General features: G+C 41.7%; 1 protein-coding gene across 1 annotated transcript; it reads left to right on the top strand.

Annotated features, from left to right (window-relative positions):
* The first annotated feature begins 777 nt into the window (after positions 1-777).
* Positions 778-10,382, top strand: BMP2 (bone morphogenetic protein 2). The gene is made up of 2 exons (XM_084247258.1): positions 778-1,319; positions 9,384-10,382. The coding sequence occupies exons 1-2, from the start codon at positions 977-979 to the stop codon at positions 10,226-10,228; spliced, it is 1,188 nt and encodes a 395-aa protein (XP_084103384.1). The 5' UTR covers positions 778-976; the 3' UTR covers positions 10,229-10,382.
* Positions 10,383-13,760: the final 3,378 nt, after the last annotated feature.

The following is a 13,760-nucleotide window of genomic DNA, read 5'->3' on the forward strand; positions in this document are numbered from 1 at the left end:
TTTTCACCCCTCCTTCCTGCCCTCTCTTCGGTATTTTATTAGGGCTGTTAACACTTAAATCATTTAAAAAAAAAAAAGTCAAAGAAATCCCTTCAAGAGGGTGGCCCCTGTATTCACCCGTTAGCTGCCAACCTGTTGGCCCTGCCATGGCGATCCCTTGCAGTTTTGGGGGGAACCTGCTCGCTCTACTCAGAGCCACTCACTTCCCATTTGGGACAGTACTCGATGTCGAGTTCTTTCTTTTTACAGGAATGTGAGGGGGGCAGGACTTCAGTGCCACTTTGTACCGACACGTGAACTAATAGATATTAGACGTTTACGTAATCCCAGGAAGATACATGTGTGTTTTGAGTCCTTGTGTGCGCGCGTGTGTGTGTGCGCGCGCGCGTGTTTGTGTGTGTGTGTACGTGTGCGCAGACGCTGGAGTCCAGTGGCCTGTCTTGACACCTGGGATTCCAGAAGCTTGGGTCCCAAGTTGCAAGTGACTTCAAAACTTGTGCTCTTAAGTTCACCAAGTCTGCAAGTTATGGACGCTGCGTGTATCAGGAAGTCCTACACAGCGCTTCCAAGGAAGTTACATGCAATATTCCTGCATGTTTATATGCAAGCGAGCCCTGGGGGTGTCGGCAAGCGGTGGTTTCCCAGGGCTCCCCGCACAGGCTGTCAGCGCAAATGTCACAGGAGAAAAAAAGGTGGCAGTCATTGACGCTGGTGGGGGTGGGCAAATTATGTCAAATGGATTGAAAGTGAGATAGGCGGGCGAAAGTCATTGGCTCAAGACCTAGGGGGGCTTCAGTTATCCCAAATATTTGAGCCTTACCCCCTTCTGGAGTATCCCAGGGAGTGGTGCAAACCAAGTGGACACCCCGAAGGAGCAGGCAAACGCGCCGAGCGGGAGCCCGGGCCGCGGGGCCACGAGCGGGGGGACTAGTCTGGGAGCTCGGTGACTCACGTCGGCCCTGTCCGCAGGTCGACCATGGTGGCCGGGACCCGCTGTCTTCTAGCGTTGCTGCTTCTCCAGGTCCTCCTGGGCGGCGCGACCGGTCTCATTCCCGAGCTCGGCCGGAGGAAGTTCGCGGCGTCCGCTGGCCGCTCCTCTTCCCAACCCCCGGACGACGTCCTGAGCGAGTTCGAGCTGCGGCTCCTCAGCATGTTCGGCCTGAAGCAGAGACCCACCCCCAGCAGGGACGCCGTGGTGCCCCCGTACATGCTGGATTTGTACCGCCTGCACTCGGGCCAGCCGGGTGCGCCCGCCCCGGACCACCGGCTGGAGAGGGCCGCCAGCCTCGCCAACACCGTGCGCAGCTTCCACCACGAAGGTGAGGTGTGGAGCAGGGAGTGGGGGCGGAGATCGGGGCTGGGAGTCATCCCGTAAAGCGCCCCACCGTGGGCGGACTGCCGGCATCCCTGGAAGGGTGACTTGGCCGGTGAGCTCAACCCCTTTCCATACTTGCCTCTGTTAGAACCTTTCCGAACCTGGCTTTCACGCACTGCCTGAGTGGCCGGGAGCCAGGGGTTCCCCTTTGGTAAATCCGCACCCTTTTCCTGGCCGGCAGCCAGAAGAGCAACTCCTCCTCCTCTAGGAACTGGAGAGAAATCAAGTGATGGGGGAGATGAGGGCAAAAGGCATGCCCCTAGTCAGTTAAACGTGCAAGAATTTCGGAGGCAAAAAGCAGAAGGAGGGACAGATTAGGATCTCTTTCCTTCTGTTTGGAAGCCCTGGCTCTATAAATCTGCTTCTCCTGCTTAAACCAAGGTTTCAGGCTGGCCAGAGCCAAGGGCAGAAATTTCATAGTATTGAAAAAATTAAAGCCCAGGGCTCCAAAGTCTTTCTAATTTACAGTTGATCTGAGCCCAGTTTGGAAGATTTCAAATCCCTGTCTAATCCCCGTGGGAGATCAGTCTTACCGTTTCTACAATCACTTTCTTGTCCTGTGCTTAAATCTGAGATGAGCAGAAGCAAGGCAAACTTCAGATACAAGTTTTTAGCAACTCTCTCCCGACTGTGCACTGAAATGCAGGATGGTGTTCTTTTGTTTTTGTTTTTTTTTTTCTTTTATCACACTGCATGTGTTTTTTCTAAGGTAGGATGTGTCTGCTTGTTTCATCAAAAAGGCATTGGGTGGATTTGAACCATTTTAAGGACTTTTTTTTAATGTTCTTGGACTCTGTTATACCCAAGTTATTAGAGAAGTTAGTCAAAAGCATGTTATCAGGTTCTTCCCCTACACTTTCAAATGCCCTTTTGTCTTAAGACACTTTAAATAGAGCAGGAGTTCCTTGAGGTTCCAGAGAAGGTACAGAGTTGTATATGACCGGGTAACCACTTGTAGGGTATTGGGGAATTTGGAGTGAAGTTCCCTTTTTCTTGCCTGCTCGGCTAAGGTGGTAAATTTTAAGTGGAAATCTGGCCTTTGATGCAAACAAATGAGAACTGTCACAGGCAAGCATTTTCTCCCAATGTGAGGCTGATTATACTTGTGAGAGCAATGTTCTAGGCAGGTCATGCAAAAAGTATTCCTCCATCATGGTCGCCATGCATTATATAAAGGGAACTGAACTGATAACAGTTTATTTTCAGCGTGTTTCTAGTTCAGGTGCTCTCTGCTAGCAAAAAAAAAAAAAATCATATTTAAATGGGAATAGGATCACGTTCTACTCCTTTATTCATCCACTGAAAGCAGAAGTTGTTGTTATGTGTACGGTATCATCATAACTTTGGGATGATTATAGATCCAGTTTATCGCTCCCAGCAGATGCCCGTCAGAATTGTCTGTCTTGCTAAAAAAGTAACAAGAATAGCTATTTCAACTACTTCTGGAAATTTAGCATGGAAGCCATTCTTAACTTTATTTTTTTTTTAAAGATTTATTTATACAAGCACTGGGTACAGTCAGAAGCGCGGGAGGGTGAGAGAATTCACCAGAGCCAGAGTGGGGAGCAGAGCAGGCAGAAGGACCAAAGTACGCTGCTAAGGGGAGCAGCAGGCGGCAGGAGAGGTCTGCGCCATGCGGGACCCTCGCCTGGCGGCCGGGGATCAAACCGGCGCTGCAGAGGCTGCAGGCAGCTTGGCAACCCAGTGCTCAACCGCTGTGCCACCAGGGAGGCCCTCTTAACTTTATTTTTAAGACCAGGAAAGTTCCGTGTATTTCTTCTGATTTAAAGATGATTTAAATAAGTTGACACCTAAAACATTGAATTACATGAGGAGTCCATCAACAAAGTCTGTATATTTCTCCTTTTTTCTCTAGCAGTAGTTTGATCAAAACTAAACAGACATTTTTTTTGTGTGTCATTTTAAGTTAAATAGTATGCTTGAGTTTCTAAGTTAGAATTTATATCTTTAAATTATGCTATATATAGAATAGCACAGAAGTTAACAACTTGCTTAAAATCATCTTGTAGTAACTTCAGCCCTTAATGCAGTTAGATGGTAGAGAAGTGCTGTCTAGTTTTCAGCCAAATTTCAATAAATCTATTTCTTTTCTGATTGTGAATTATATATCATCAGATTGCATTTTTTGAAGAACATTTCATTGTCTCCTGATCAGAGCTTGGTCTTTATAAATATCCCGTGCCATGCATGCCACCAAAAAACTTTTAATAAGCCATGTGATTAAGGCCAGTGCCTTGAGAAAAGAATTTGGTCAATGTAGCATTAATGGGCATTTATTTGCTAAAGAACCAAAGGACCTGATTACAAGAATTACCTGTTGGTTTTGTGGATGGGATCAGATGATTCGGTAATTACAAGACAAGACATATCTTGATAGGGCTCTTTCAACTAGTATGTGAAGATGGTAGGACCACGTGACAGGTGATCAGAGACAAAAATGTCTATATATTTCTCCTGTCAAACTTTTTTTTTTTTAAGATTTCTTTATTTATTTACACAAGCACTGGGTACAGTCAGAGGCACGGGAGGGTGAGAGAATTCACCACAGCCAGAGTGGGGAACAGAATAGGCAGACTGACGAAACACACTGCTGAGGGGAGCAGCGGGCGCTGCAGGAGAGGTCTGCGTTCCATGTGGGACCCTCACTGGTGGCCGGGGATCGAACCGGCACTGCAGAGGTTGCGGACAGCTTCGTAGCCCAGCGCTCAACCGCTGCACCATCAGGGGAGGCCCTCTCCTGTTAAACTTTATCTCCAGTGGCCTTTTGTTGGGAAATCCCAAGCACTGCAAAAATGTTCTTTCTTCATTCATTAAAAAGTGCTTGGGTTACAAAGACCTTTCATGACTGCTGTCAAGGATAGAAAACTCACTTCTGCTTTGCTCGAGTTTAAAATCACATGGAAATTGGTTGAATTCATTGGCCCTGCAAGAATTTTTCCACTTTCTTGTCAGGTTAGGATATAGGATTGCCTGCTTTCTCTCTAGATTCTGTAGGACACAGTCTTTTGGCATGAAATAAATCAATTGTCTGTGTGACCAAAGCTTTGACATAGTAACTAACTCTGTTCCGCCAAAGATAATTATAATGAAAATATCATGAAATATTCCTTTCATGAAAATAGGAAAATTTTAAGAAATAGACACTGTCCTGTGAAGGAGAATTTGGATCACAAATTCCCCATGCAGCCAAAGGATTTGAACATATACACAGAACTCCCGAAACAAATCCTTCTCACCTGATGTGTTTCCCTGGTGTCCCCAGGTATTTGGGTGTGAGGATGAATGTCCCTGTTATAGGGCAGGTGTTCTGTTTGCAAGTGCTCATAGAAATGGAAGCTTTTTACCCAGTGCTAGTTTTCACCCCAAAGATTTCCCTGCCACCCATTTTAGTGGTTCTTCTATATTCTGACTTCATCCCTTCTCCTTGAGCTGCTTTGTCTGCTTTTAAATTTGCTCTCTGTGTATTTAGTTCGAGGGCAGTAAGAGGGGCTAAGGGAAGGCCAAGGTCAAATCAGGGTCAGTGCAGATGACCATGCTTTTTCCTTTCGTTGCCATTTCTTTTGTTGCTGCTTTTAAACTGATTACTTTTACCCTTTGGTATTTGATAGTTCCTTGATATATCAATTCTCTCACCATTAATATTCTAGAAAATACTGTTTATGATTCAAGACCACTTTCATTTCTATTTCAGGGCAATGGTTGCCAACCTTACTGAATTGCTAGAACATTCCCAAGTTTTCATTGTTGTCTTCATGGACATGTTTCGCCCATAGAGTCCCGTGATAGTCTTAAAAATGACAAATCTCCTTTTGCTGAAATCTGCCATACTTTAGAATAAAAAGGTAACCATAAGTGTCAGTGATTCCAAATAACCACTCCACATCTGCTGGGTCCTGCCACTTAGCTCATCTGCTCATGCAGTTCTGGGAACTCCCTCCACCATACTTGAGTAGTAGATTTCCAATCCTTTTTCTGGGACAGAACTCATCCATCCTATGATTACCATCATGTTAAATATAAATGTGCCCCTGATGGGCTGGGCTTTGGTCTAGTTTTTGACTCCTCCCTTAAGCTAGCTAGTGCCTTCTAGTGGCCAGAAACTTGGGAACTGTAGGAGACTCAAGTTCATTGCCCTGTTCTTCACTTACCAGCTCTGTGACCTTAGGAAAGTTACATAACCTCTTTGAATTCCAACTATTTTGTTTACAAAATGAAGATAATAACAGTTCTTCCCTAATCAATTTACTGTGAGATAATTCACATAGAGTTCTTAGTGCCAGACCTGCCCCTCCCCCAATAAAAACTTCAAACAACAATAGAAAAAACAATTATTCAGCCCACTAGCTCACATTCTTGTGATGACTTATGTCTTTTACTGCATATTCTTTCCTTGTCTAGGGAAGAGGAGGTCAGAATGGACCCTGGCTTGGCTGAGGAATTCAGTAATCTTTTGGATTACTTTGATGTAGATGAATAATTGACAAAGTATAGACAATTAAGTTAGAACTTCACTTTTGGAGAAAGGTGGAACATCGCTATTGCCTTATTTTCTTTACATCCCACATTTTGTACCCATAGCTCTATTTATTAAGACTAACTTACTTTGATACCTACCTTGGGGATTAGAGATTCAGGAGTCCAGGTCTAAGATAAGTTGGAATCCTCGAATCCCATGACAAGTTGAGATTATTTCACAAGGATTATCTACAGAAAATTATCATCTGTAAATCTTCAAAAAATCATATGACCTTCTTAGGTAAATACTCTATGCTTTCAGATTACCCAGGCTTGCTGTGATATTTTGCAGCTTTTAAGTTTCCTTTATTTCAAATAGATCTTAATTTTTCTACTCTTAAGAAAAAAATTCATGCTGCTCCCTTACAGATCAAAGCAAAGGGTAGTTGGTGCCCTAAACATGGGCAAGTTTAGGGGTTTCTATGAACTAACTTGTCTCTGACCTGAGTCTGCAGACAGGGTGTTATCTTGGAGGCCTTTGCATTATTCCTTCAAGGAATAGGCTGATTGAGATATAATTAGAAAATCAGAGGAAGTGCTTCACATTTTATTTATTATTAATGAATAGTGCATTTTTCTCCTTTGCCAGTTTTGCTAAGTGATTGTCCTTTCGCCATTTACCTCCAACAAGATTGCAAAGCAAGTGAAATTGCTGCCTTATAGGTCAAATCTGATTCAATGGTGGCAATTTTATATGATTCAATCTTTATCTTTGGGAGAATGATCTGTTTTATGCTTCTTTTAAGTCCATTTTCCTTATTTCATTTACCTGACATGCTTACTTGGAAGTTGTCCCTTGACTGTCATGTTCTGGCTGTGTATGTGTGTGTGTGTTTACAACCTCTGTTTTCAATCTATGGATTTGGATTCAGGGGTTTTGTTGCAATTATGGTTTCTCTGGGCATCTTTATTAGTACAGCTATTATACCCAGATAAGTCGCTTTTCCTCCCTTTTTTTTTTTTTAAGAAAAGGGGCCATTTTTTTTTTAAAAAGATTTATCTATTTATTTATACAAGCACTGGGTACAGTCAGAAGCACGGGAGGGTGAGAGAATTCGCCAGAGCCAGAGCTGGGAGCAGAACAGACAGACTGACGAAATACACTGCTGAGGGGAACAACAGGCGGCAGGAGAGGTCTGCATGACATGTGAAACCCTTGCCGGTGGCCGGGGATCGAACTGGCGCTGCAGAGGCTGCAGGCAGCTTCGCAGCCCAGCACTCAACCATTGTGCCACCAGGGGAGGCCCAAAATAGGCCATTCTTAGGTGTGCTGGTATAGGAAAGGTCAGGCCCAGGTCTGCTTTGTGTGGTGGCTGCTACTGATTTCTTTCTCCTTTTTTCTCTGGTAGCCATTGGCTTCTCTGCTGAAATTATACCTTCAGTAGAAAAATCAGGGAGCTGCTGAAAGCAGGGAGAAGAGGAAAGAATAAACTAAATGCAATTCTTGGTGCTTGTTGGGAGCCACTTAGGAGAGCTCTGGTTCACTTGTTAGGAGAGTTATTTTAAAAATAGTGCCTGGCGTGAAGTACGTTAGCTCAGGAAGGTTTAGACTGTGGATGGCTCCCAAAGGTATCCCCAACAGGTGTGGATTTGCAAGCATGAGGGGATCACAGAGGCCTCACTTCTTGTCTTAGTACTTTCCATGCCCAAATAGATAAGCTTTAGAAGTCTCTATTCAGAGTCTTTGGCTGCACCCAACTCTTTATTTCTTGGCCAACACTCATGGCGATTCTACTGACTTTTATATTATTTAACAAAGAGGGACTTTACCATGTTCATGGTAATTTATTCTGGGTTACAAAAAGCACTCTGTAAAACCTTAACCCTTAGAAAGCAGTACACCTGCTCTCAGTATCACTTCCACCTGGGCCCTAGCTAGAAATGCTGAATCTCAGGCCCCACTTGAGAATTACTGAATCAGAATCTGCTTTTGAAGATTTAAGGTGTTGAGGTGTTCTGTGTGAAGGTCCAAGTTTGTGGTCCTTACTGCATATTTTGGTATAAGCTGCCTATGTTGAACTTGATGCTCCTCTAAGCTTGCAATGATGACTGTTGCTTTGAAGATGAAGATTTAACAGGTAGATTCCCTGAGTAAGTGATCTGAAGTGCCTCCCCTTTGCTCAGACCCCTTGATTCTGTGAACAACTTACAGTGCTTGGATTTCCAGGAAAGATAGCCCTGAAATTGATAAAAATAATGAGATGACATGGAACTGCAGAAAATAAATTTTGCTAACATTTTGATTGTATCCTGAAGCTGGTAACTGTTTTGACAGTGAAATGAGAGAATGTGATAGGACTAGAAGAAGAAAATAAACCCAAAATATCTCAAAGCTAATGTTTTCTATCCATTTAATAATGGGTAACTTTGATGACTTGCAGACTACAACATTTAAGATACTGGGATACACTTTATTGTTTGCTTTGCAAACAGAACTCCTTAAAATTGATACCCAGGAATCTTAAATCAGAAAGAGCTTTTATGCAGAGCCCACTTCAGCGGCTATTTAGAAATAATGATAATAGAGGTGGAAGAGTGATTCTGCATTGTGAGATTATCTCTTGCATCATGAAGGTCATGATGATATTTTTATAGGTTGTTAGATTTTCTTTTTGTTTGTCTCTGTCCCACAGCTTATTATTGGATAGGTGCATGTTTTTGTTATAGTTTGTATTTTCAAAGATAAAGGAATTTCAAATAGAAGAGAGTCATTTTTTTTTTCCTTCCAAAATCATCTAAATTGAGATTTAGATTTTTCGGGTCATAAGGTGAGAGAACAGACAACAGCAGGGAAATTATTTCTCTTGAAATTGTCTGCCCTTAATTACTACGGTGCCCTAGTACCACCCTTATGCTTCCAGAGAAGTCAATCCCTGTACATGCCTTTGTCTCTGGACTTTTGAGTAAAATAGTAGGGTGTGCTTTGCAAAATGTCATCGTTGATGTTGAGTTTCAGAGTCTTTAATTAGGAAACTGAAATCTGTATATCAAGATTTGTAAATCATCTAAATTGCAGAGTAATGTTTTAAAATACTGTTTAAGGGATTGACATTAAAGCCTTTTTCTTTTTAAGAAATGCAATAATTTCCTCAAATCCTCACTCATTAGACTTCTACTAACTATAGTGTTGACCTTTTTTTTTTTTTGCCCAAAGTCTGTGAATTCCAAAGAAATGCTTCACCATTCCCCCATTATTATAGCCACCTGGAAGCAGTATCTGTGTATTGAATTAAAAAACCTAAGAGTGAATGATCAAATTTTATTTTCATGGTATGCATGTTGAAATGAATGTATAGCAAAAGGAGAGTCCTTTTTTTTATCTGAAGAAGAAAGTTTTATTTTCCGGTTGCAGATTTTTACATGAGTTAAAACCAAACCCTGGTTTACAAATTCCCATATGCAATCAGATTGTCATTACTTCTCTTATTGAATGAGTTTTCTTTTTTTCCCCTACCTTCTTGTATCAAATTAGAATCTTTGGAAGAACTGCCAGAAATGAGTGGAAAAACAACCCGCCGATTCTTCTTTAATTTAACTTCTATCCCCACCGAGGAGTTTATCACCTCAGCAGAACTTCAGGTTTTTCGGGAACAGATGCAGGAGGCTTTGGAAAACAATAGCAGTTTCCATCACCGGATTAATATTTATGAAATTATCAAACCTGCCACAGCCAACTCAAAGTTCCCTGTGACCAGACTTTTGGACACCAGGCTGGTGAATCAGAACACAAGCAGGTGGGAGAGTTTTGACGTGACCCCTGCTGTGATGAGGTGGACGGCCCAGGGGCTCGCCAACCATGGTTTTGTGGTGGAAGTGGCCCACTTAGCGGAGAACCCAGGTGTCTCCAAGAGACACGTTAGGATTAGCAGGTCTTTGCACCAAGGTGAGCACAACTGGTCACAAATAAGGCCATTGCTGGTAACCTTTGGCCACGATGGGAAAGGACATCCTCTCCACAAAAGAGAAAAGCGTCAGGCGAAACACAAACAGCGCAAACGCCTTAAGTCCAGCTGTAAGAGACACCCGTTGTACGTGGACTTCAGCGATGTGGGGTGGAATGACTGGATTGTCGCCCCACCGGGGTATCATGCCTTTTACTGCCACGGGGAGTGCCCCTTCCCCCTGGCCGATCACCTGAACTCCACTAATCACGCCATCGTTCAGACGTTGGTCAATTCCGTGAACTCTAAGATCCCTAAGGCGTGCTGTGTCCCAACGGAACTCAGTGCTATCTCCATGCTGTACCTTGATGAGAACGAAAAGGTTGTATTAAAGAACTATCAGGACATGGTTGTGGAGGGTTGTGGGTGTCGTTAGCACAGCAAAATAAAATAAATATAAATATATATATATATATTTTAGAAAAAAGAAAAAAAAAACAAGTTGACACTTTAATATTTCCCAATGAAGACTTTATTTATGGAATGGAATGGAGAAAAAAAAAACACAGCTATTTTGAAAATATATTTATATCTACGAAAAGAAGTTGGGAAAACAAATATTTTAATCAGAGAAATTATTCCTTAAAGATTTTAAAATGTATTTAGTTGTACATTTTATATGGGTTCAACCCCAGCACATGAAGTATAATGGTCAGATTTATTTTGTATTTATTTACTATTATAACCACTTTTTAGGAAAAATAGCTAATTTGTATTTATATGTAATCAAAAGAAGTATTGGGTTTGTACATAATTTTCAAAAAATTGTAGTTGTTTTCAGTTGTGTGTATTTAAGATGAAAAGTCTACATGGAAGGTTACTCTGGCAAAGTGCTTAGCACATTTGCTTTTTTTGCAGTGCTACTGTTAAGGTCACAAGTTCAAGTCCAGAAAAAAAAAAAAAGTGGATAATCCACTCTGCGGACTTTCAAGATTATTATATTATTCAATTCTCAGGAATGTTGCAGAGTGGTTGTCCAATCCATGAGAACTTACGTCCTTATTAGGTGGAATATTTGGATAAGAACCAGACATTGCTGATATAATATAGAAACCATCCCCCTTCCCCTTAATTTGCAGACAGAATAAAGCAGGACCAATAGAAATAACGAGGAAATTGATGAATCTGCAGGAAAGTGAATGATGGTTTGTTCTTCTTTCCTAAACTAGTGATCCCTTCAAAGGGGCTGGTCTGGCCAAAGTATTAAATAAAACATAAGATTTCTTCATATGGATCTTGTGGTCATGTATATTTAAAATTGCTATCTCGTGGCCCTCAGGGAGATTTGTAAATTGATTTGTATTTAATTTTTCCCTCAACCTGGGAGCTCTTGGTGCTCAGAAGAACACAGCTTTCTAAGTTGCCCAACACACGTCCTAATGGTGCCCATGGTGGTTGCTGCCCACCCCTGTTCTCTGCTCAATCAGCTTGCATTTCTTTCCAAGGCTCTGTGTTTGAACATTTCTCCAAATGGTAAACCTATTTCAGATAATAAATATCAGCCCTCTGGTGTTTCATCCTATAAAGCCCGACCTGTAAGAGAAAACGGTGCATTTGTACCATGTTCACAATGATTACCTTGTGTTTGGGCTTCTGCTTCTGAAGTCATTCATTTCAGAGGGAGCTGGGGAAAAGGCAAGCAATGATTGAAGATTGGCAAGCAAGTCATTTGATAATTCATATTTGCACCAAAGGGATTACCAGTGATTTAGTATTTAACATGAACCTCTTTGGGGCAGAAAGATTTAAAAGAAAACCAAAACTATGAAACAAGTAAAACCTGGGGAACCCAAGATTAAGTTTCAGAGATGATATCCCATGCAACAGAGGCAATGGTGCCAAAAAATTAGAAAGGGAAAGTGTCTGAGATCAGCTTCTACAAGAGCATCTGCCAATTGGATGGAAGCCCAAAGAGAATGAAGTCAAATTAGGCCGCTCAGGGTGAGCACTTCCCAGTGGCAGAGCTTCTGTGCCTGGGTTGAAATCAGACCCCAGGACGGGTTCCATGGCTACTTTACATGGCCAAGGAACCCACAACTTGCCACTATTTTCCTAGAAGTGTTAGGTTAACTTCTAGGACTTTGTGTCACCTTGGATTCTGGCTTGACTGGTGAGGCCCACTTCTAATCTTTCCTAGCTTTGCCTTGGGATGAACTGAAAAAAATAGCATATGAGTAATGGAACAGACTTAGTAATCAGATTCTTCCCAAGCATTAACTTGTGATGACCATGAAAGTGGTTACATTTTGGGGGTGATGGGCTTCACACTTGCTTTGAGATTGCACTCAATTGTATTTTATAGTTAATACTAGTTATCTTTTACAACTTCCACTTTTTTAAAAGATGTTTTAAATTTATTTTTGTGTAGAAGAACTGGAGTGCAGGGGAGTGAGAGGATTCACCAGAGGCAGATTGGGGAGCAGAACAGGCAGATTGCTGAGGGGAGCAGCAAGTGAGACAGGAGCAGTCTGCTGTGCCATATGTGGGTCAGCTCCTGGCTGGTCGAACTCAGGTGCTTGCAGTGGGTCTTCGAGGTGGTAGCACTGAGACGTAACCCCTAGGCCACCAGGAGGCCCTCCAACTTCTTTTAAAATCTTTTTATCCTTCTATCTATCACCCTTCAAAAGATGAAAATTACTAGTATTAGATGCAACTTTGGAGAACAGGATTGCCTCTGTCCTAAGTCATTCTTCATCCTCTTGCCATGCATACAAAGGACAGAGTGCACAGCTTAACATCTTCAAAAATAATAGCCCATGATGCTTTCTCATCTCCAATACTCTGGATGAGAATTTGGTTTTGATTTTCTTGGTTAGATTGCTTTCAGTGGTATCAACACAAATGTGTTCTCTTGTGAGCTATCAATCTACATCTATCTATACACACACACACACATATACATATATATAAACATATGAACACATATACACTATATATGTGTAAATATACCTAAAATGTAATCCCAATATGCATATGAAGATGTGTGAATATATTTTGTTTCTGTTTAGTTTCATAAATTTTAGGGACTGATCCTTTTAGCAGATGAGAAACAATATTCTTAGAATAGTCTACATTCTTACAAGTAATTTGGTCCCATTTCTTCATTCTGAGAAAGCATTATCAGTAACTAATCATAACTGAATCTCTTGAATCTTCAGCCACTATTCTTTATGAAACTTTGAATGGTCTTAGAGGGGATTTTTTTAAAAAAAAGTTTTTGAACTTGGAGGAAATCACCTCTCAAAATTGATTAGATTGTGTGGTTTGCCTTCGTGTTGATCTCGGCTGTGTCACCATGGGCCTCCCTGGCACAGTTATAACCTGTACGGTAGGTCCAGATGGCGGTCCTCTTTTTTTTTTTTTTTTTGCTTTTAAAGTTGGGGAGAGGGTGAATAGTTTACAAATTTATCTGTGCTTCCACCTTTTTCATAATTTCTCCTCCAACTGCTTCTTCAAATTGTACCTCAAGAGGCTAAGAATGTAGAGAGTGTGTAAAGTTGGTCGATGTAGCAAGCTCTATAACCCCAGATAATCTAAGTGTTCCATATTTTCCCCTCAGTTTTTTTTTTCTTGAGGTGGAAAAATCATTATGCAATTTGCAACACTATTAAACATAACATATTTCTATTCCACAGGCATACTAATTCTATGATACTGATCCACTGAATGTTTATATGTCACATTCTGTTAGCCTCACAGCAAAGAATAACTTAACTGTAGAATAAGTGTCATATGGATGGATAATCACAAAGAAGTAAGAATGCATGGATATTATTCCTTTTGTTCTGTTTTTTTTTGGGGGGGGGAGGGTCAGGGAGTAGATAAGGTGAGATGAGGGTCAAAATGGAAATCTGCTTCACTCAGGTAAATTGCTTGTCCTCTTCCAGCCTGCTGACATAATTTACAGC

This window comes from Talpa europaea (genome assembly GCF_964194135.1).
Source record: "Talpa europaea genome assembly, chromosome: 11".
Lineage (NCBI taxonomy): Eukaryota > Metazoa > Chordata > Mammalia > Eulipotyphla > Talpidae > Talpa > Talpa europaea.